This window comes from Phaethon lepturus, unplaced genomic scaffold (assembly GCF_000687285.1).
Source record: "Phaethon lepturus isolate BGI_N335 unplaced genomic scaffold, ASM68728v1 scaffold19058, whole genome shotgun sequence".
In the NCBI taxonomy this organism is placed as follows: Eukaryota; Metazoa; Chordata; class Aves; order Phaethontiformes; family Phaethontidae; genus Phaethon; species Phaethon lepturus.
Window position 1 is genome coordinate 1 of NW_010559949.1, and position 23,516 is coordinate 23,516.

Consider the following 23,516-nt stretch of genomic DNA (forward strand, 5'->3'; position numbering starts at 1 on the left):
ACATGGTATCCAGCCAGGGTCAACCCACCACGACTCAGTACCTTTTCTTCACATAGGCAACTTCAGTGACTTATCTCACAGCACATTTTACTGTCTTTGCTGCCTACAGCAGGAGGAGGAATGAATTTTCCATAGATAGGTGTTTTTTCCCCTTCTCTATTATGTTTTTGCTTTGGGAAGGAGTAATTTTTGTTCAGTTCAGCAGTAAACCCTTGATTTACCTGGCAACTCCACTGTCACAAGGTACTGAGTAGGTGACATGCAGTCCTTTCACTTCTCCAGAAATACTCAGAAAGAGGGGTTCAATCATGTCTTCTATGCTACAGGAAAGGGCAAGGTCTTTCAGCTCACCCTGAAAGGAGAAGATTCAAGTTTCCTTGTGACTGAAGCAAACATCACAGAGAAAAGGCAGCCTCATTAAGAAATTGATTTAGAAAAGCTGCATAAACTTCACTGGACTAAAATCAGAACTACAATAGAACCGTGAAAAGTTTTACCGAATTGTTTTAAATGCATTTTCTGCCAACATCAGATTTGCTTAAGAGGCAGTACCAAGGTAAAAATTTGCGGCTGTTTCTTGGCTTTGTACCTTCATCAGTCTATAAGCCTAAAACTGCTGTGTTAGTGATTTCTGACACGCTTCCTGCAAGTGTTGAAGCTCCAAGCATTAATCACTTCTAGTCATACTTAAATAATCTTCCAAAACCAAGGTTTTATTTCTACCTGGGTTTAAAGCAGGACTTGTAGAATTAATTATGTGGCCCAATCACACCAGTACTCTGGCTAATTCAACACTACTACTCTTTTTTGCCTTATTAGTACATGAATCGGTGCATCCTGCATAAAATAATAAACTGGGATTCGGCTCCAGATTCAGACTTCTAAATATAACTCTCTAGATGTGAGCCCTTGAGTTCATCTATAAAGGTGAACTCCAAATATGAGCTCTAAATTTCCACTGATTCTTTAACGGTACTTGGGTATTTAGCTCACCTACAATGCAGACGACCTTTCTTGTAGGTGGCTCGGATGGCATTCAGTTCCCCGGCCACATGCAGAAGTGCCCCTCCCAATGCCCAGTGTGTCCTGTTGAGCTTCCAGCTTTCATGAAGAAGGCTGACGTTTACTGGGATCCTGTGCCACATATGTCAGATGTATATGGGTATCTGAGATCTGCTACGGCATCTCTGATAGTACTGAACACCTACTTTTAAGTGAATTAATGAAACTTAGGTCTTCAGTGATTGTAATGGGAACTAATACACCATACCTACAGAAAGCTTCTTCATTTAGTTGCATTAAATCAGCTGTTTGAATGCCCCTAGAAAGTCTGCGGATGAATTCCTGAAGTTTGTGAACTCTGCAGTCTACACCCTATTTTGCAGGCTCTCAGTCCCATCAGCCCCTTTTCAAATATCAAAATGGGCCCAGTTGCATTCAGAAAACGGAATGTATATTATATATTCCAGTCTGCTCCATTTCATTTGGGATAATCCAAACTGGGGATCTGTAATCTCCAAGAAAAGTGATAAGCATTAAGAGTAATTGAATAGGCAATCAAGAAAGAAAGAAAACGAGAACAGTTGAGAAACAAAGAGGCAGGGTAGAAAATTGCACACCATGTGGACTGCTTTAATTCTTGCCTTCAACCATGGTACCTCTCAAGCACAGCAATTTCAGACATATTGTACAGAAAAAGGAGCATTATGTTTTGTACATAAAAATCCTTCCTTTTGCTAGATGGAGGCAAGATGAGAATGCCAGTGTTGCTGTTTTGATAAAATTGCATCAGTTTTTAAACTTACCATGATGTTAGCTGACAGCTCTATGCAGAATTCTTTTTCTTCATTTGGGCCTAAGGTGCCACTGGCTGGGGAGACAGCAGCGGAGCAGAAAGCTGCCTGACTTCCAATGAGCTGCCAAACAGAAAGGACAGACATTCAGCTAACTCCAATTCTTTCAGATTTTCTTTTCAGATCAAAGAGGACAATAAAGACTGAGTTATTCTCAGGTTTAGGACACTTTCAGGTAGCAACATATACAGTTTGTTGAGGCTTGCTTTACAATTCGCCCATGGTTGATAAGATCCTCATGCCTACGTTAATTGAAAATTACTTCAGGTGCTCAACTGAGGCAACTGAGTGGGAGCAGAGACACTGTTGTCCCTCTCACAGTCACAAGCTTTTCCTGGGTGAAGTCAATCTATTTGATATTGGAGCAGGATCCTCGAGGTGCCCCATCTCTCTCCACTGACCACTGAGGTGGCCTACAGAGACAACCCTGGTGTTGGCACCTTCCCTAAGCAACTACCTGCACGTGGCATGAATCCAGGGGTTCAACTTAGTTGCTCACGCACAAACATCAGGTACCATGCAAAATGCTGTGGATATCCCTCCAGCTGTTGCAAAAGGTTTTCCTATCAGTCCTGTACCATCCACATGCTCTGTTAGGATCCCTTGGGCACCTAAGGACATCTTGGATGGCCCTGGATGCTTTTATGTAGGCAACTGAGCTGTTAGAGTAGATCTGAATGACCAAGGCACTGACAGTATGATTCATCTTATGGACTAAGTCACCTAAGTGTATGTGTAGTGGGTGTCAATGCTAGCATTGTAGCGAGAACACTCTGCAGACCAAAATAGATGTCTGTTTTAGGAGGAGCTGAATACTTCTCTGGACCCCGTTGACTATACAGATGGGGTAGGATTCAGTTGCCTAAACACAGGCACAGAGGGTAGCCAAGCCATACGTGCATGGCTGACTGGTGTGACAGGACTTCCAAGAGACCACATTTCTTGAGTGACACCTGAAGGTCTGGAATACCACTCTACAGCACCCAAAACAACACTAGCCATATATATTCTGGCGACTGACTCCCTGTTCAGATTTCCATTAACTGAAAAGAGAGTTCAGACCATAGCTTACATACTGACATTAAATTTGGGGCTCCTAATCTGTAAGCTGAATCCCACCCAGAACGTGAAATTTAAGCAAAATTTAGACACCATTCAAAAACACCATTGTTTCTTTGCTCTAGTAAATTAAATGTAAACCCTAAACTGCCATGGTACTTTGTTTAATACTCTGGTAGCTTACATCCTATTTCCCCTCACATCTCTGCCCATCCATTCTGCTGGGGATGATCCATAGACAGTAAGAGCATATTGACATCAGCTGGTAGTTAATCTTTTCATAAAGGCTGGTCTCAAGTTGAAATTTGGCTCATAAGCCAGTAAACAGCAGTAAACTACTTGAAAGATACATCAGAAGAGCTTTTAAAAGTAGTAGTATTACTTGTATTTTAATAGAAATTGCAATTTCCATCACTGCTGTATGCTTCATCCATTAGAAGTGCATTTACCTTTCCCCATAAGTATTTTGCTGGCAGCAGCGTCTGGTTAAAAAGTTTGCTGGTTGCTTTGACAGGAACTCCAGTATAAATTTCAGTGAATACTAGATGACTAGATATCAGGCATGCTTGGGGGGTCTGAACTTCAACAAAAACAGGAAGATGACTGGAAATAAACACACAGATGGTCTATTGTTATCGTTAATGAAATGTGCTAGACATACAACAGCATGCTGGAAAGAATGATGATCATGTTTATTTAGCAATATTAGCCATTGGATAGTTCATTGATATGTTACACAACCCCACGCTGAGTTCCTGCTACATATTTTCGTTTTAGGAGATAAAACCATCTAAAATGAAAATCACATGTGGATGTCAGGAAAAAAACAAAGCTGAAGGCCACTTTTCCCCCTTACCTTCCTTCTCCATTTTCTACCTCTAGTTCTAATACTGTCTGGAGACGCTGGCACAGCAATGATGTGAACTGAACTGACACACTGCATATACCCAAAGGAGGTATTACTCCAGCAGATGGTCGAATGGTAAAGGGAGATACCTGGGAGAGAGGAAACAGAAATTTCTTTGACGTCTGCAAAGCAAGTGTAAAATGCTGAAGGCACACAATCTAATTAGGACTTGTATGTGTCTAGTTTCTCCTCAGATATGTCCTTTCTCTCTGTCCCTGGAGTCCCACCTGGGTTGATTTCAGTAAACACAGTGCTAGCTTTGTGAAAACCTGGCTAGACAAGGAGGCAGGACTTGCTTTTATGGGGACAGCTAATAAAAAGGCAACAACCTTAAGAGAAGGATAGTCAGAGCCAAGGGCATAACAGGGATGCCTGTGCATGGAGTAAGGGGGAATGTGAAGGACAAGCAGTCAGCAGCAGTGCCTCCTCACAAGAGGAAACAGAAAAAGCACCAGTGTGGGGTGCGAGCTGGAGAGGTTCAGGAAAGGAAAGGGGTAGCTCTTATGCAGGAGGAATGGAGCATTTGATCTAAGATCTTCACTGGGATATAAATGAGCTCTGGGATAACAAATTCAAGAGATTAAGACTAAAATCTCTCTGGGGTTCAGGGAATTGTTGGGAACAGCAGGGGACAAAGGAATAACAGTGAGAAGTAAGGGCACGAGGACTGTGAGGACAGGGTTTCCTCCAGGGCACCCCCATCCCTAATCATGGATTTCTGATTATAATTTTTCTGTGGGAAAAGGGATAGACATACACACACACAACGGTTTTGCAAGGCTGCCATAACCACCACTCATAAATCTTTTCTTTTTGCAATCAACTTTCACCCAAAGTTGGTGAGATATCTACATGATACATAGAGAATAAAATAAAGCTCAAGAACTCATGGGGATACCATGCAACTTCTCACAGGCTACCATGTCCTGATGGTCAATAGAAAGTTCCTGCTTAACAAGGTCCTCTCTCCATTGCAAAACTGCCAGTCTGTCCAGAAAGTTGAACATCTGAACAGCATTTGGACCAATTTTGCCATGAAACAAGTGAACTCAATTCTTTGCATGGCTAATTACGTAAAGACCCCTATAGGCAGAATTTGGCCTTCCATTACAACAAAAAGCACTCACCCCAGAGTCTGGATTTCCTCACTTCCCTTTAATGCATAACACCAATGGGAAATCTAGCTACAAAGCCCACTGTGTGCCACAAATAATCAAAATACATATTTTGCCTTTTTTTTTTAATTTTAGGAGTATGTGATGGTCTGCAGATAGCAGCTCTCCCTCAATTCTTTGCCGCCAGTATTACCTCCAGGCTGCTTTAGTTATTTCATATGAAATAGTGGAATGAGCTCTGAAGTCAAAGACTGGAATGGATTGCATTTGACACATCACAGTCTAGATACCTAAAACTAAATAATAGTTTGAGTATTCACTGTAGTAAGAAGTTATTTTGGAACACACCTGTGTGCTTCAAAGTTACTGTTTAAAGCCAAAAGGCCCAACTCGGTGCTGAGATTCTTGTCCGATATGCTGATGTGAGTGTGTGGGAGGAGGGTGTAGCAGCCTCAGTTCTGATAAAGTCTTACCCTCTTATTTATAGCAGCAGCAGCTGAAATCACTGTCATAAAGGAAATAGTCCATGTCCCTTTGGATCAGGCTGGCAGGGGATTTGTAATAAAAGGAAACACAGTAAAAACTGCAAAGAAGCATTTAGTCTCAAAAGAACTCATGCACTTAAGGAACTTAGCACAACCAGCTTCATAAGTAGTCACAGCAATTAGAACTTTTGACATCTGGAATGAATATTATAACTCCTAAGCATAAGGAAAAAATGGCTAAAGAGGGAGCATAGCTAGCTATAGCAGCGACTTACCTCTTCATTCCTTTCTGCTAGACAAACCTGGCTCTCTTGCATTCTCCACTGTGCTGGAAGCTGACAGAGATTTCTAATCTCGAAGGTTCTTAACACACTCTCACCCTGCTTAGTCAAACCTAACCAGAGTGACGGAACATCGATACAAAGAAGTGGACCCTAGGACATCAGGAAACAGATGTCAGAATGGACACTTCTGCCAAAATTGCCTAATTAAGAAGCATACATTATCTAAGAGTAACATTTGATTTCACAGAGAATAGCAGCAAACAAATACATTGTGTGTAATGCAGAAAAATTCTTATTGTCATGGGACAACATTGCCTCAATAGTTACTAGACAGCAAAAATACCTCCTGTTTGTAACTGCTTTAGATTTGTCATGCCTTTAAGAGGCAAAAAGCTTTAGATGGACAATGGCCAGGCCCCACAGCTAGTCATCCTGCAGCACTGAACTGTTCCTTACCTTAAAGACAGCCTCAACATGCAACACAACTGGCTCTGGACAGTGTTCGATTTTGCACTGCAGGTTACGACTGATACACACAGGTTTGCTTCCAGTAATTGCCAGTTCAAATTCACAGCATTTATTCATATCTAGAAAAGAAAAAGTCAGTGTCCTGTCTCACCCTTTTGCAAAGAAACCACCTGCTGCAAGCCTGTTGTTGAAGCTCCTGGAACCAAATTAAGTCTCCTGCTGGCTCCAGCAGGCTGGGGATCGGGTCTTATTTTGCAGCTTGCATTATACTGCTCTGTGACTTTTTTCTTCTACTCATACCAATTTAAATATTTCTGTCATTAGTTGATGCTTGCAAGTCACAGAAACTTTACCTATGATGCCAGTATGAGGTTCAACTTCCATGATGTCACAGAGCATGATTTTCTCCCATGTGTATTTGATCAATGATTTGCTGTTATTCCACATCTAAAACAATTAAAATCAAGAAGACCATTAATGCTCTTTAAGCTTTCATAGCAACAAGCCAATTTGCTGAGTACTGATGCACTGCAAACTAGGTATTGCAAGTCTTACATCACATACGTTGCAAACTCCAACAATATCCTGACTGCCACTAAACTTTATGACCTACTAACATGCCTTGAATCTAGCTATGACATCTTCACCTGAATCTTGAAATAAACTGAGCATGGTAAGAGAGGAAAGGCATAGAACTTCATTTAACCTCTGATTTGAACAGTACTACCCCAGTGCCATGCACTAACTACCGTTATTTACATGACAACGCTGCGTCCTCCCTTTCCTTTCCCTTCTCCTCTGTGATGTGAAACAAGGACAAGAAGAATTGGGATTCACCTGACTGGATTTCAGGTGTCTGCAAAATAGATGCAAGAGCTACACTTGACCTCATCTCCTAGGATTCCCTTTACTGAAAATAAAGCCAACTAGAGAGTGCTGGGAGCAATTCCTCTGACCTATTTGAGCCTGTAGGATGAGATTAATCACCCCCAGATGCTGCCAATGAGACCTCAAGGACTATAAGGAAAGCTTAGCACAGGTAGCTCAGATTACATAAGCACTATATTTAACACAGTGGCTACCTTCACACAGGTGAAAGTGCTTTCTGAAACTTGAAGAAAATCCATTAACCATTCTTTCCAAGAACATTATCATATTTGAAACCTTTTAAACTTTTTCCCCATTTTTCAAAAATATAACAGACCTTCTAAACTTAAACTTCAAATCTTTCCTTTGAGAGCAGCCTTTTTTGGCCAAAGGATATGTTTGTGAGGGAGATGTAAGCCCTTGAAATCTTTGGCCTGCTCTTCAGATCTATTCAGACATTATTTCTTAAATTGCAGCAAATAACTTTATTCTCTGAAGAACAATTGCCTCTAAGCATAGTTCAAATTCTTATCTTTTTAAGACTAAAAAACCAATTGGAAACTGTGGGGAATGTCATTATATTATCAGTAAGTGACTTAATTACCACATGTGTAGCTATACTGGATTACTGGAAAGTATGAAATGGCTGTCTTACGTTGAAAAAGAGTTTCTAGGAACGAGAAAGCATAAATCTAAGTGCTGATTAGCAGTATCTTTAAGAAAAAGTGGGAAGATCATTAACTGGGAAATGTCTTCCTGCCTGCTCTTGCTAACAGGCATATTTTTCCCAAGTGAGCCTAAGATCAAAAGGATCCTGATCTATAGTGAAGAGGACACTGAGTGCAGAATTCCAGCAGCAGTCTGTCCCAGAATGGTCAAATAGAAATTATCAGAATGTCTGTTTGACCATTATGGGACCTGCAGGAAAGAATAAGGTCTAGTAGGCTGCAGCAAATGTGACTTTTATAGCTCTTCTGTGCTTGCCTGTAGTCCTTTGCATGAACAGTGCCTCTGTTATAAAGCCATTTAATCATTCCTTGGCTATTCCTCCTAACTGGAAAACTTTTACACTACAGGAGTGACCAGGTTAGTGGTCCAGAAAAACATTTAGAAGGGTAATACTCTGTGGTAACAAACTTGAGAGATGAAAAAAGAACAAGGCCTGCTGCCTGGAGTGTGGGGCTAAGGAAGCCTGCTAGATCCTCCTGGAGTCACGGCCTCCTTTAAAAATATTTAAGAAAAACTAAAATAACATGGATTGTCTCGTATCTTCTAATACACCTATGACATCCAGTGACACTAAGCACATAATAACAATAAAGTCAAAAGCAAACAAACCTTAAATGTTTTTCTGACATTTACACCAATAAAGTTTTCTCCAGGAATGATAATGGCGTATGGTTCCAGAAGAAGCTGAAACGGTTCTGTCGATCCTTTAACTTCTATGTCCAGTGCTATTACATCCTCTGCTTTGTATTCTGGGATGTTTTGAAGCATCCCCTCTTTTACTAAACTTTGGGAGGAAATATGGCAGAATTATTAAGCATTTTAAACTGGTTTTTAAACTGGATCTCATCTTTTAATTGCCAGATCAAAACGGAAAATCATCAAAAGTTTCTCAGCTATAGACTGCCAGTGTGCAACTAGCTCAGGTTGAGGACAATTAAAAACTGGAAAAATTCCAGTGGTTCTTTAAAGTACTCTAGACATCCCAGTCTGCTCATGAACAAGTCTGTAAGTCATAGACTGCTGTGACAAACAACAATAACAGGAAAACCTGCTGGAAATCTCAGCAGAAAGCCTGGAAAATGAACAGACAATGTGACACTTATCTTTTTCCGTGAGAGGAGCAGCCCTAGGTAGGGTTAAGGCATGCTTTCAGACACAAGGGAAGTTCACAGAGACATTCTTTTACCACTATTAGTTGTACAGATAAAATCCTCTATAATTGTCAGACCATCACCACCAGAAAGATAAAGAATCCCAGTAACTTAATGAAATAATGTAGCTAAAATGTGGCTACACATCCTACTGGGAAATACTGTTTCTCAGCTTACCAAGGTGATTCTGGGATGTCCCTCAGTACCATCTGAATCACACTGTGATAACTCTTCAGCTACACAGATGAGAAGGAGAGGATTTTAATGTCAAGTAATCAGTTATGTTGAGGATGAAAAAAAGATGAAAAAGTAGATTACATTTAAAGGATGAATGATCACCATTCGACTACTAAGCTCTGACAAACAATATTCAAGCTCTAGAGTTACTAAAAGAAAACATGTTTGACTGAAAATATTAAGCCAGATTCTGATCTCATGGTGTACGGTTCCAAGAAAAATACTCATTTTTTACATGCCTGTTATTATTTCCCTAGTATATTGCATAGTACACACAAGCATCTGCAAAGGCTCCCCAAATTAAGAGCAGTACTGCTGTATTAACTTAAAGTTTCTTCTAACTGCTCCAGGGTATTTAGCTTAATTGACCATCAATATGATTTTATCTGTCATGGGAAAAGAGGATGCCTTCTATATTCCAAGGCGGCGGGGGGGAACACAGAAGCAGGCCTTAAATCTGAAGGGCTTTGCAAAAGATTCATTTGTTTGTAGAGAGATATTAATTTAAGTGTCTATGTTAATTCAATATATTTTTCTATTACCTAATTAAAGTATTTAAAAGACCCAGTTAGTTTCTTTTCCATACTTATTGGAGGTATTCCTGTATCTGTCTATCACCACAGCACGGGATATTCCCACTCTTGGGCTTACTTTGGATCAAGTTTCTTTAAATACAGTGAGCTCATGCTCCTTATTTACAGAGATGGGGAGCAGAAACTAAGACAACAGTCACTGGTACAGCTGCATTCAGACATCGCTGCACCCCTCTTTACCCACAGCTGCATACCATCATTTTTCTGCCAAAGGCTACTACTATCCCCTTAATTTACCATACAGCTGTTCACAGGACCCATTTCAGCCCAAAAAAGCTACAGTTGGAAATGGTTTAAGTAATCACTGTTTCCTAACTAAACTTATTTAGACTGCATTAGATATGGGACGCATCACCAAAGCAGCTCACCCAGGAGAAGAGGCAGAGTCAGGAGGTTTTGGAGGAGCTGGTAGTGTGGTGAGGGTGGTAGCTTTACCAGCCAGCACAGCTGCAGCTATGAGGATGTGTCCATACTTTCAGTGTAAAATTAATTGTGTCCAGTCAGTACCAAAAATTATATGAGATCAGAAACTGTCTCACATTTTGCAGTCAAAACATGTTTTCTTTTAGTAACTTTCTACATTTTGAACACTGTTTATCAGAGCATAGTACCATCTAATTAAATTAACTTTAGAAAGCTGCACAGCAAGAATTTTATGACTTGCATAAAAATACACAGCTGGAGTTTGTAGATAGGAAGGAATCATAAGCCATACCTCCTGTGGAGTGTAAGTGAGAATAAACTCATGATCCACATGGGGAAGCAAAACCCCCTGCTCAGGATTTAGGGAGAAGGCTGACTCTGTGTCTCTATTGTATTTGAGCTTCATAAGGTCTGCAGTTCCTTCTGGTATTAATGGTTTCAGATTAGGCTTTATTATCTGCCAGTAGAAAGGAAGTTCTACATGGCTGCAAAAAGATCAATAAACAACAAAAAAGCTATGATTAAAAAAATCAAATCTTTTTTGAGTAAAATATTGAGAGAAAATTTTCAGTTCCTTTTTGCTTTTAGGGAATTCCTTTCTTAAAAAATTACAGGGGTTAGACTTACCAGCCTTTGTGAGCTACAAAGCTGATGAAGCAGCATAGAGTCAGAGTACATAAACTGTACAAAGAACATGCTAATATATGGAAGTAAATTATATAAACATGTAAGATATGTTAACACTTTCTCGCCTTATTTAACTTGTCATATCATGCAACTTTTAGGAAACTCTACAATTCTTCTTTCAAGAAGAAACAGGAGAACCATTCCACAGTATATTTGCATTGCATCACTGCTCATGATCTACATAACACTCTGAATTTAATCCAAGTGCAAGATGTGGTCTTTAACATGTCAAAAAACACAGTGGCTCCAGCTAAGATTATAGCAAGGGCTCTGCAATACTCTTTGTAACCCAGAAAAGGTTGCTTAACCAGATTGCTTCAGCAGAAGTGTATTCCATGGAATGATAGAATCATAGAATAGTTTGGGTTGGAAGGGACATTTAAAGGTCACCTAGTCCAACCCCCCTGCAGTGACCAGGGACATCTTCAACCAGAGCAGGTTGCTCAGAGCCCCGTCCAACCTGACCTGGGATGTTTCCAGGGATGGGGCATCTACCACCTCTCTGGGCAACCTCTTCCAGTGTTTCACCACCGTCATTGTGAAAAAATTCTTCCTTATCTCTAGTCTAAACCTACCCTCTTTTAGTTAGGAATGTCTTCACGGTTTTTAAAACCTTGCTCATGCTGACCTCAAAAACTTTGCCTTACTAAAAGTGAGGAAGGACATTGGAGTTTGAAAGTGAGTATCAATGACAAAACTGCACAGATAAAATTTCTTGTATCACTTTCAATAGCAGCAGAAAGTTTTCTCTTCCAGCTTTGTTTCGTACAAATGCTGGCACCAGACATGCAGGGACTGCTGTCGTGATTATAACCCAAAGAAAATGTGGAAATTGGCACAGTCACATCCTTCATCAGTTTACAGTACCCAGTTCACTGAATCCCACTTTCTTTACCCAAACAGCATTCTGTTCTGGCATTATGCATGTGTGGTTTCCAGGCCACAAACCAAACTTCCAGAAATTCACCATAGCAAGTAACAATTGACATTAATGTATCTAAAACCAGCACTGACCTCCTCATTGCTTTGATGGTCTGCAGCCTCAAACTACTGCAATCATGCACATTAGTGTACTTGTATTATTGTCTGACTGATTTTGAGCAAAATCAGGACACCACTACGTTCAGTACGATGTAACTGTACATAGGGACATATCCCTTGACTTCAAATAGAATTTATATTTAAATCTATTAGGACTCAATAGTAGGAATCATGTGACAGTTTTAATATGAGTTAGTTACATTGGGCTCCCATTTTCATCAGTGGAGATCCAGTGGAGTCCAGGATGCATTATGTCATGTTCTATGGGAGATGTCTACATCCATTTCCATGCACTAAGAAAGAAAATAGTATAGGGTGCCTCGCTTGGTTGCACAAGTATATATTGTAGACATGTAAAGTTACATAAACCTTATCTGGATGACCCTGTTAAATATTTATTGCAGACATCCATATTTATGAATCTTTTGTAGTTGTAGATTTACCTGTACTGAAGCAAATATATTGACCTTGGCAGTGTATGAACCATATGCTGTGGCTAATGGTCGCTGTAATGTTTGATCTACGTCTAATGTCCCTGCTCTTACAAGCATATCCTTGAACCTTAATTACTAAACAAAGGAGCAAAAAGAAGCGAGACTTCTGCACAAGGTTTATCATGTACATGAAGGTTTCTCCAGCTTGAGAGAGTATAGTATCACAAGTGAGATCTCTACCAGTATGTTTAGACTGCAGAGCATTACTCTATTAATAGTAGCTACGTACGTAGAGTTTCTTATAACTAATTTCTTCTCCTCGGTGGCGTGTGGGTTTTGGGGGTCAAATCGTATGAAATGTTGTGCTGTTACATCAGTAACTTCACCGGGTTCAGGTTTGCTTTCTCCACCTGTGATGAACACAAGCTCCAGAGCTATCAGCTGTCCAACCCCTTGAAGAAATAAGTAGGTATTACTGTTTACCATCTGGCTATTAACATTGTTCACATTACTCATTAACAGCAAATGCCAGCAATGGCCATTACTGATTATATCTGGTGTGTCCTCAAGTTTCAGAACTCCAGTGTGTTAATTGTACAATATTTTCATGATGTTCTTTGTTTATCAACATGTATCAGTAGAGATCTTCTCTTCATGAATTCAACAGATTTGGGTTTCAGGGCCACAACCTCAGCTCACTTACATGAGCATCATTTCACTGAAATGGGCAGGGTGTTTGCAATGGGTAATAACGTGGCTTGATGTTTTGAGCAGTATATTAAAATAACAATAAGCAGCCAATGCACTATTAAAAATTTCCAAAGGAAATATCTCTAATAAAGTGATTAAATAGACAACAAGTTAAGCCTAGCATTATAACACTCACAATTGCATTATAGGACAAGCACTAATATTTACAAGAATTTCAACTGGTTTCATTAGCTAATGCAAAGACTGCCTCTCTCCTGAATACTCTAATCCAAGATGTGCCCCAAATTTGCTTCACACCCAAATGTATTTCTGCCCTGTTAAAGCTGATGTTTTATAGTTCGTCATGTTACCTTATTGATACGAAAGTCTAAGAAATGAATTGCACCTGACAACAGGTTTTCTTTTTTGCTACTGGGTGACATTTTACATATGGATTTTTGTCTACAGTGGGTTAAAAGCTCAGTACTTTCTGAGTCCCATGTATTTCATGCACTGGGATGGAGCAGTAATAATAGTAGTAAAAAAATGCTTAGCATTGAAGACCATGAGGGGTCAAAGTATTTCCTTAATCCAATGACATAAAATGTTACCAACACTTCAAGCCATCAGCCACCACTCACATTATCTGAATATCTACGGTGTTAGAAATGCGATCTCTGAAAGGTGTTAGAAACAAACCTGTGACTGTAACATCATTGACTTGGCAATTGTCACAAACAATGGTGTATGTTTGCTGTGAGACTTCTGGAAAAGAAGGGAAAAACACTACCTGAAAGACAGAAGTGAAACAGCAGTGTCTGTAACGGACTTCTCGCCAGGAAGTAATAAACTTCAATTTGTAATTGTTCACTAAACAGTTTACAAATCACTGTAAATTGTTCACAGTTCTAGTGATTAACAATTAAATCTTACATTTGCAAGAAACAGACAGTATCACAGTCCCTTAATACAGACCAGAGAGAAATAGGTGTTTTCTGGGTCACTAAACTTGCATGTGTGTATCTGGACGGTCACCAGAGGCTGCTCTGTAGGCACCGGAGATGAGGGCAGTCTACTGGGTTAGCTGTATGAACTGCACCCTCAGCGTCGGGTCTGCCCTCAGGCACTTACCGAGCAACACCACCGCTGCCTGTCGGGCTACAACAGCGTGAGCAGGGCAGTGTGTGCCTGCCGGGGTTCCACTCCAACAAAAATGGGTCAGGACGCAAAACTTTTGGCTGTGTAATGTGCGTCATGGTGCTTCTACCCGTTACCCGTCACCACCTGCAAACCCAACCCATGCTAAATCTTTTTCTCTCCCACGTGTGCCTGGCCCTGCTGAAGCAATGCACCTGGGGAGACAGAAAGGAGGAGAAACGTTTCTCCTTTATCCACACCTGCCTGACCCATTCCTTTTATCAACAGCCAGGAGGAGGTACTGGTAAAAGGAAGGGCTGGAGGCTAGTCATACTCTCCATATCACTCTTCCTCTCCCCATAGTGGTGCTATAATAAAATGTGGCCCACATCAGACAAAGTAGTGGTGGCAACCAGTAATGCACGCTTACTGCAGGATCTTTTTCAGGAAAGAGCACAGCATAAGTGAAGGATTTGTACCTGCTGCTCCAAATGAAAGAATTCTTTTCCCAAAATGTCCTTTTTTTTTTTCAAGGAAGCTCAGAAAGGAGAGGTTTCTTGGACTTGATGCCCCACTTGGAGTGAAATAAGCACTCCTGTGTTCTCAGATGCCTGTTTTCTCTAACAGGGTTCTTTGCATGGGAAAAATCTGACTGGTCTCTGAATGGCTAAGCAGAGCTTCAAAGTTGCAGTTACTCTCCAGTAAGACTCACAACTTCAATTACTTCAGCATAATTGCACAAAAAGATTTGAGCATTTTTGCTCACACAAATCCAAATCTGCAAATGATCTTGCAAAGATGTATCTTCTAAAATAATCTTGCTTGCTAATCTATTTGGTAAAGTACAAATACTTCCTGTAGCAGTTGCTACTAACCTCTACTGTTGTACTCTGCCCTGGAGCTAGCTCAAAAACAGCAGGATGGATCCCAAAAGGATCTTGTATCACAAAACCATCAGTGGCAACAACCTAAGTTGTTAAAAAAAAAGAAAAAAAAGAAAGATTAATAAATTTAATTGATCAGGTGGTTGTTTTTAAAATACATTTACCTAAAACAGGCAGTATACAACATCACTGTTCTACTTCTTACCGTATTTTTTTTCACACATCTCAAAAGTATGTGGCTTATGTATATAGCTTGATTAGAAGAAATGCTCTGTGCTTTATAATTGCCTTAGTGAAAGCAGGAGGGAAGGTGCTGTCTCCAAAGACAAATGATAGTGTCAGGAGCCCTAATATTCATGCTCATAGAACAGCTATGCCTGAGCATAGGAGCTCCACCTGTTTCTTCATGCTTATGACTCACTTTGACTTGGAACTGTAAAGCATCTCAGGAGGGACAACCTGGCACATCAGCTGCCTCATTAGCCTTTTCTCCAGCACATAAAATGCCAGTGTGAAAGTCACATCTTATCTCCTTTGTCCACTTCGCTTAGACCCTGTTTTGCGATGGAAAGCTAAAGACAGAGCAGTACTGGAGTGGACTGCAAGGGTCTACAGGTGCAGCAAGGTCAGTGGTATCTTTGGTGGGGAGGGGAAGGAAATCAGCTCAAGCAATGCTAGAACTGACTGCATTTCTCTTTACTTTAAGGGTAAGGTTAAAGTTCAGCCAGTTGTCCTTTCCCTGATCTATGTCTGAGTTTACCTCACCACTGAGCAAGACAACTTCTTCCAGAGGCAAGCCAGAGCACAAGCAGAAGATAGGGACATCCAAGGAGATTGGTCTTGAGGATAAAAGTAAATCCCTGAGGGAATGGCACAATACAAATATCCCCAGCAAGGCCTTATGACTTCTGTGCTAATATACCATGACTAGCTCAAAAGGCCTTCATGTCAGGGCACCTATACCATACCACGACCAGTATTTACCTTCTAATCACTCACCCTGAAATTAGGAGGTGGCCAGGCTTTCTTTGGCATTATACAGAACTTCCCAGTGCTCATTCCTTCATTTCTGCACAAAATCATCATCACTTTTATTCCTCCAACAAGGCAGGAACCACAGTCTACAACGTGAGGCACTGCAATGAGTAACAGAGAAAATCAGACTACACAGTGAACGCTAGCAGCTGCCAAAGCCAGCTACTTCTTAAATATTGCTGCATATGAATATGCTAGGTGCTGCAAGCCTAAAATCCTCAAATTCTTTCCATTTGAAAGTTAAACAGTATGAGGTGCGTATTTCTACATTCATCTTACATTTTAATGGTGCTTGCTACTTAAAGACTCTACTGAATGAAAACAAAAAGTAAGATGATTTTTTTAAAAAGCTCAGTATAACAGGAAAGGTGAATTTACAAAAAATCAGAGCAAGTTTCTGCATAAGTAATCCTGGTTGTTACAGTTGAGGCATCTGTGAGGTGAACCCTGCAGATATGTAATATCTCTATATAATTAATGTAACATGCAATAAATATTAATTAATAGCATCAAATACTTATAACTAAATCATAATTCCTTAATATTTAGGATTAGTAATTACAGTTAGGAGCCCAGGAATTGACAAGTGGCTCTTGCTCACTCCTCTAATACAGTGAAAAAAAATGAGCTTGATGTGGCAAAAACAAATAATTGAGGAAAAATATGACAGGATTACATTTTAATAACTAATAAATCTATTATGAGTGAAAATGAGATAGATCTCAAAATGTAGAAACTGCACTGCCAAGTTTGTCCCCATTTATTGTGTGACATAAAATTGGAGACGGTCAAATGAAAAAAACCCAAAACCAAGTCCATTTAACTTTACAAAAACTTAAGAATTGGACATTACTGACATGTTAACACTGGAGGTGGTCTTCTAGCTTGGATTGGTATCAGAAGAGGTTCTGATACTTGAGTCTCCACTAATATACAGTCTTCATAATCTCCTAGATATTCAGGAATAAATTGGATCGTATACTGGCATGTCATCCCAGGAGCGATCTTTCCTCCCTTTCCTGGAAATTTTCCTTGGGAAAAACAAAATGCAGGGAATTAAAAAAATTAAAACCCACCAAAGTTGGCATATGTATTTATGATCACATCTCCCTCTGGAAAGATGCCTGTAAACTCTCCCCATTTATTGCCTAAGTCAAGCTGATAAAAACGAATGACCACAAAAGCCTGCCAGTGTAATCTGTATATGCACTTATCTTCCACCACTGAACTCAAAGATTTTTTTGCCTGAAATATGCTTCTCATAACTACAGAAAACAGAGGGAGGAGAAACCCAGACACATTACCCAGTTTTGCTCTGCCACAGGACAACAAGGTTTACATGGGGACATCTAACTTCTAAATATTCCTCCAGTGTTGTGACTGAGATTCCACAATCTCCATAGGCAATCTGTCCCAGTGCCTGGCTATCCTACTATAGGAAAGATATTTTTCTTAACTTTCCTATAACCTAATCTTCCTTGCTGCAACTGAAGTATGTTATTTCTTGCCCTCTCCCCCTAATGATTTCAGTGGAAACTACATCTGTTCCTAGATGAATTTCGGATAAGACTCAATCTAGGTATTCCATGGATACCTTTCAATTTAACTTAAATACTTTAATGCTAGTTAGTCTTCTTGAATTCCTCATTAGAACATTAGAATCTGCTTATGAGTTGCATGTGAATGGTCCTAGAGACATAAGTCAACCTTCAGTTGCTAAAGAAATGAGCACTATGGATAGCACAACCAAACAGAACGTCTCTGAAAAATCTTTGTTCAAGGAGATAAATTAGATCTCATATGTGTTAACATCTTAAAGGCAGTAAAAAGAACCCTTACCTGGCCCAACGGCAAATGCTGAAGTAGAGGGGGGGATAAGTCTTACATGGTGACATGTTGAAGTGATGTTCTGCAGCTCTATAGTCGTCTTCATTTAAAAAGAAATAAAATACTCCATTGTATTTATCATCAATCATTATGTTTGCAATTCCTTAGTGCTCTGCTAGTAGTAGCTAATTTACCATCACAACTGGCCTAAAAATCTCAGTTTATTCAAAAAGGGCTGAGTCAGATACTACAAAAACCAAGAGGAGAGTGAAAAGGGTTGCTTTTAGTTTTCACTGGTTAGTGTGTCAGTGGCATGTGTGAAAGAGTATTATCATTAAATACTCATTAAATCAATATAAAGAAGAAACTCAGACTTCTGTTAAACTGTAGAAAGCCAAAAGATTGGGTAAAATATGCAGATCATGGCAGGATATAATGCTTCTCAGTGGTAGAATTAACTCTCTACAAAGAAGTAAGCTCTCACCTCATAAACCTGGCCAACTTCATAATCAGAAAACAAAACAGTAGGTGGATTGGCTAGAAACACAGGAACAAATAAGGTATCACTGAAAGATAAAAAAGAGGAGACATTATCTTACTACCTAGTTCTTTAAATACTGATAAAATTGAGAAATTGCAAAATGTATCCTTTAGCAAAAACAAATGTCATACAGACATACATTGTTTCCTAAGAGACATTTATCTCAAAATACCTACGTGCAAATCCACAGTATATAGTGCAGAGAGAGAGAGAGAGAGAGAGAGAGATAGTATATAGTGGAGCTCTCTGTGTGCTCCAGCTCAGAATTAAGGAACTGTATATACTGCATACCCTTTATTATCTTCTTCTTTTCTTCTGGCTATGGTTCGTTCCACCTCTTCTTGAGAAATGACAAGTGATTTGCCTCCATGAAGAGTATTTGGTGGGAAAAAGCGGGGGTTCTTCAAGTAATTCTGCCTTTTCTTAAGTTTGGCAAGGTAAGCACAGTCTCTTTCTCCCTCTGCTTTGCACTTACTATCTCTCCAGGCCAGCTTCTGTGAGGTATTAGTTTTCTTTGAGAAACAAACACCATGGTGCAAAATTAAACATGGCAATTTTAAGGATGATGAAAAAGGTATTTACACATGTCTAATTAAAGCTATACAACATTGAAAACTCATACAGAAATATTGTATTTCTCTTTTCTCATCAGATCAAATAAAATAAGTACTGGAGCCAAATCAACAATGCATCGATATTTACCCTTTGTTATAAGAACAGCAATAGGCCCTAGAGTTCTGACAGACTAAAAGAAATAAATCTGTAAAATGTACCTTACTTGTCTTTTTAGTCTGGTAGCTAGGCTCTGGAGTTGAAGGCAGAGTTAATGTGCATAAAGACACACTTGTCAAACTACCAGATGTTTTCTGTAGGTGTGCAATCTCTCCAGGCATCTGGTCCCGTGAGCCTGAAGAAACATGCTGTTTAAAACTAAATGTCTCTTTGATATAGCCAGGTTCTGATTTTCCTGCAATTCAAAGAAAAATTTAATTTTGTAAGAGAAAAACATGAATTACAAGCATTCATTCCAAGCATAGGTGTATGAATTTACTTTAGTCTTGTTGATGGTAAAAATACACTTTAAATCCTCTAGAATTTAATTTACATTTATAATTTATTTTGCACAAATGAAGCTTAGTGCTTTTATAAGAAAGCTTTTAGAAATACTAATTAAACAAGCCACACACAAAGAAAGTTATATTACTCTCAGAAAGCTATGTTAACCTTACAAGTGAGTGGGACTTTGAATGTCCTGTTCAGTTTACAAAAAGAACTATATGATGGATTTATGACAGCCAGAAAATTGACATAAACAGCACATACCATCTATTCCCATGTTCCTATCATTAGACAACAAAACTGTCACCTCAAAGGAAACTCTGAGATGTTAGATTTTTGCTTTGTTGGGATTTACAAGGGGAAAAAAAACCCAAACCTTTTAACTTGTGACTAAATTGATTACTCTGAAATGTTTGTTTTGACTTCACTGAAAAATTTCATTTTAATGGTTCTAAAACCTTTCATCTTGGTTCACACATGAAAGAAGTAAAGAAGTCTTGACATTGCCCCAGAGATTTTTCTTACTGACCTTCATTTGCAAATTAAATTGATACATTTCCAGAACTGGAAAATTCTAAACCCAAAATAAAGAATACAATTTTATTTCACTGAAAATAGTTTTTACTTTAATGTAACCACTTCCCTTCTCTGTATACAAGATGTAGTTGCAGCTTTGTGCTAATAAAATTGAATAGAGGCAGAACAGTCACAATTAATAGAGTTTTTGTGTCAGATGGAGAGAACTGTAAGCAAGTATGTGACCACCATTAAATTTCATGTTTAAGCACATTTAAACTCAATAATCCATTAATTCTAGAGGAAGAGAATTTTTAATTTATGAAATTAATTTTGACAACGTCCTTTTAGTGCTATTTTATGCTTGTAATACTGAAGTTCCTTCTGCTTTGGCAGAATACTATAAAAATAGACTCAGATCTGCTACATTCTCCAATGCTTCAGCTCTCATAGAATGCTCTAAAACTCCTAAATTATTTTTTGCTTTAAAAGTTACCTTTTGGTGCTCTAGTAACAGGTAATTTATCAGTGATGTAATCATCAGGGCAGGTTAAATGATTTTTTCTGAGAAGTTCATTATCCACAATCCACCTGAAAGAGGATGCCACTGCAACAGTAAAACAAACAAACAAAATCACAAAGAAATGCAAAAGTATAGTCCCTTAAGATACGCTATCTTGATCAATCCAAAGTAATGTTGTCTTTATAACCCATCGCTGTCAGGTAATATTTTTGGATTGAGAAAGAGTCTGGTATTTTAATCCCAAAACTTGGACATGCATCTCCATAATTCTAAATTCAGTTCAAACCCAGCTATGCAGCCATTGGAGAAACATTTAATCTCTGTTCGTTGATGCTATATATCAAGGTGTGTATGCTTGTAATAAAGTTAGGTGGTAAGCCATTAATTGCAAATTTAACACGTTGAAAATGATCTGGTCGTTTTGTTTCTTCCAGTGTTAAACAGATGTTACTCTGCTTGAGTAACAAAATCCTTCAAAGTAGCTCTAGTGATGTAAAGCCAAACTAAAAACTCACTAAGTCTAGTGTCAGTCCTACCAGTGATTCAGACAAACGCTGCATTAGTCTCCAGGTACCATAAGCATGTACATGAGCATTTCCAGAATCCTCACCTGGTGGCAATCCCATTTTGTGGAATTCATCCCCGGCATCTGCCTTCAGCACATTTAGGGCCCTTTGTTCTTCAGTTTTTGCTCGATCCTGGGCCTGAATGATGTTCTCTTCTACTCTGTCAGCTTCTGTCAGTCGGCACTTACACTCAGCAAGAAGCTGTCACAGGCATGGGTGAACATAGAGAAATGAGTGTAATTTGAGTGGTCAAGATCTCCTTACGGATAAATAGTTTCTATTTGCCTTTGAGAGGGAACTAGAGATAGCTTGGTAAAACATCATTACTTTACAAGCATAAACTGGCCTGCTAAAATACCGTCATTCCTATCATTTAACTGGCACTTGGTAAGAAGCACTACCCAAGAAAAATGTGTGAAAGATGAGGTGACCCTCTCAGGACAAGAGAAATGTCTGAAACTTTCTGTGGACAGTAGGTACTGCACTGTATTTTGCCCAGAACTGTAGGAATAAATGTAAAGTGAATGTTCCCTCCTGGTTACTAGGCAGGTTTCTGAAACTCCAAAATATCCCAATAGTGATACTTCTGATAGATTTTGGATCACTCTGACAAAATATATATGGTAAGTGCTTTACAAGTACAACTGAAAAAGAAAAGTCCTGCTTCAAAGAGGTAGCAATGTAACTTAAAGAGAGAATATATAGCAGAGGCACAGACAGATACGAGACCAACACCAAAAGAAATGGGTAGACGTTGGTCTCAAGAGCATCTGCAGCCTAAATGAGCTTTCTGTAGAACTTTTATGTAACACAGTTTAACCTTCTGACTCATTTAATAGAATAAAATAATTCTATTTAATGTTTAAAATAGAAAGGATAGGGTGCATCTCAGCTAAAATGAGGTGCTTCTTCCTCTCCTGATCATTCTGGGATCCCTCCACTGTCACTGGAATCCAGGATACAATTCCAACCCATGCCAAAGTTGATACCTAAAATGGATCAGATAGACTGTGCCCTAAAAGTGCCTGGAGTTTCTTCTCTTGGTTTTTTTTTCCTGCTGCTACGGAGATCCTTGAGTGACTATTTCAGCTGTAACATACATGTTAGACATGGATAAGATTAATTTCAACTGACAGTACAAGCAGCCCATTTCAGGAGTAAGAATTCACATTTATAACTCAGAACACGCTGTGTCCACCAGTATATTCATAAATGACTCAAAAGAAACAAAAAACTTCAGATTTTTCAGCTCTGATAATCTTTGAGAGTGTATGTTGACAGAAAATGGAAAAAATACTTGTTGCTCAAATCAGCCAGCAATGGCCTCTACTTTTATAGACCGACAATAGCTATCAGAGCAACGGTTAATACAAGTATTTTGCATTTCTACTGTTGGTTTAATCCAATATTCCCAAACAGTGTTGCAAATGCTAATGGATTATGTGTAATAGTGCACCACTAAGGTAAGCATATATAAATAATATCTGCAGCATTTCAAAATGCAGCACATAAGAATACTTCATTGCAAGATAGGAAGTCTAATACACCAACCAGCAGTTACAGGGAAAAGTTGTCAGCCAGTAAATAGGCATTTAAAGGGCTACTAGTTTTACTGGTTTAATTCTGTGTCTGCAAAGCCATCCAGAGCTGAGAATATCATGAAGGAGCATGTGGTGAATATTAACTTATATGAAAGGTTCTGTGGGAAACTGTGCTCAAGTACATTCCCATTAAAATGTCAGTTCTAGGATTCCCCCCTTTTTATTTTATTTTACAGAAGAACTAGAAATTATGAAGAAGCAATGAAAGCTGAACAGAGCTCCAAACTCTGACTTGGTTTTGACTTGCACCTTCTGAAGCTCCTCCGTAAAACTCTCATGATAAACATCATCTCCTCCTCGGGACGTGGTCCAGTTCGCCTCCATGTCAACCCCGAAAACATCTCCAGTGTACAGGTCCTCAAAGGTGCCAGCCAGCAAGTGGGAGATGTCCTGAGGAAAGAAAACGAGGATGTTTGTGCTTTAAAGCCTGGGGTAGGATCAGAAGAGATCCCTGGGCGCGTGCAAATGGCTGGAATAGCAAATGGAGGAGGAAAAGTGGGGGGAAAGGGCTGGGAAAGGTACCCGGGAAGGACCCTGAAAGGGGACACGCTGCGTGTGCGGATGGGAACACTGAGGTGTGGCGGTGTGGATGTCACTACGTGCGTGTGTGCACACAAGGTCGTGCCTGCGCACAGGCTGTGTGTCTGTGCGGGCTGTATGTGTAGGTGAACGATGACGGATACGGTCCTCCATGGACACACAGTGTGTGCGTGTCGTGGTTTATGCAGAGGTGTGTCTGTATGGGTCCGGGGGGGGGACGACGACACGACGACGTGTGCGTTACAAGCGCTGCACAGTGTACGT

At 39.5% G+C, this 23,516-nt stretch overlaps 1 protein-coding gene across 1 annotated transcript; it reads right to left on the reverse strand.

Annotated features, from left to right (window-relative positions):
- Positions 1 to 221: 221 nt before the first annotated feature.
- On the reverse strand, positions 222 to 23,102 carry DLEC1 (deleted in lung and esophageal cancer 1; the record flags this gene model as incomplete). The annotated part of the gene is made up of 22 exons (XM_010293537.1): positions 222 to 352; positions 1,806 to 1,916; positions 3,362 to 3,515; positions 3,769 to 3,908; positions 5,695 to 5,853; positions 6,160 to 6,290; positions 6,525 to 6,618; positions 8,377 to 8,551; positions 9,096 to 9,154; positions 10,464 to 10,656; positions 12,623 to 12,785; positions 13,723 to 13,813; positions 15,036 to 15,128; positions 16,044 to 16,180; positions 16,937 to 17,110; positions 17,919 to 18,006; positions 18,391 to 18,472; positions 18,739 to 18,959; positions 19,221 to 19,414; positions 20,519 to 20,629; positions 21,156 to 21,312; positions 22,962 to 23,102. Coding segments are annotated over 22 exons (2,999 nt in total), but the record flags the coding sequence as incomplete, so codon positions are not given.
- Positions 23,103 to 23,516: the final 414 nt, after the last annotated feature.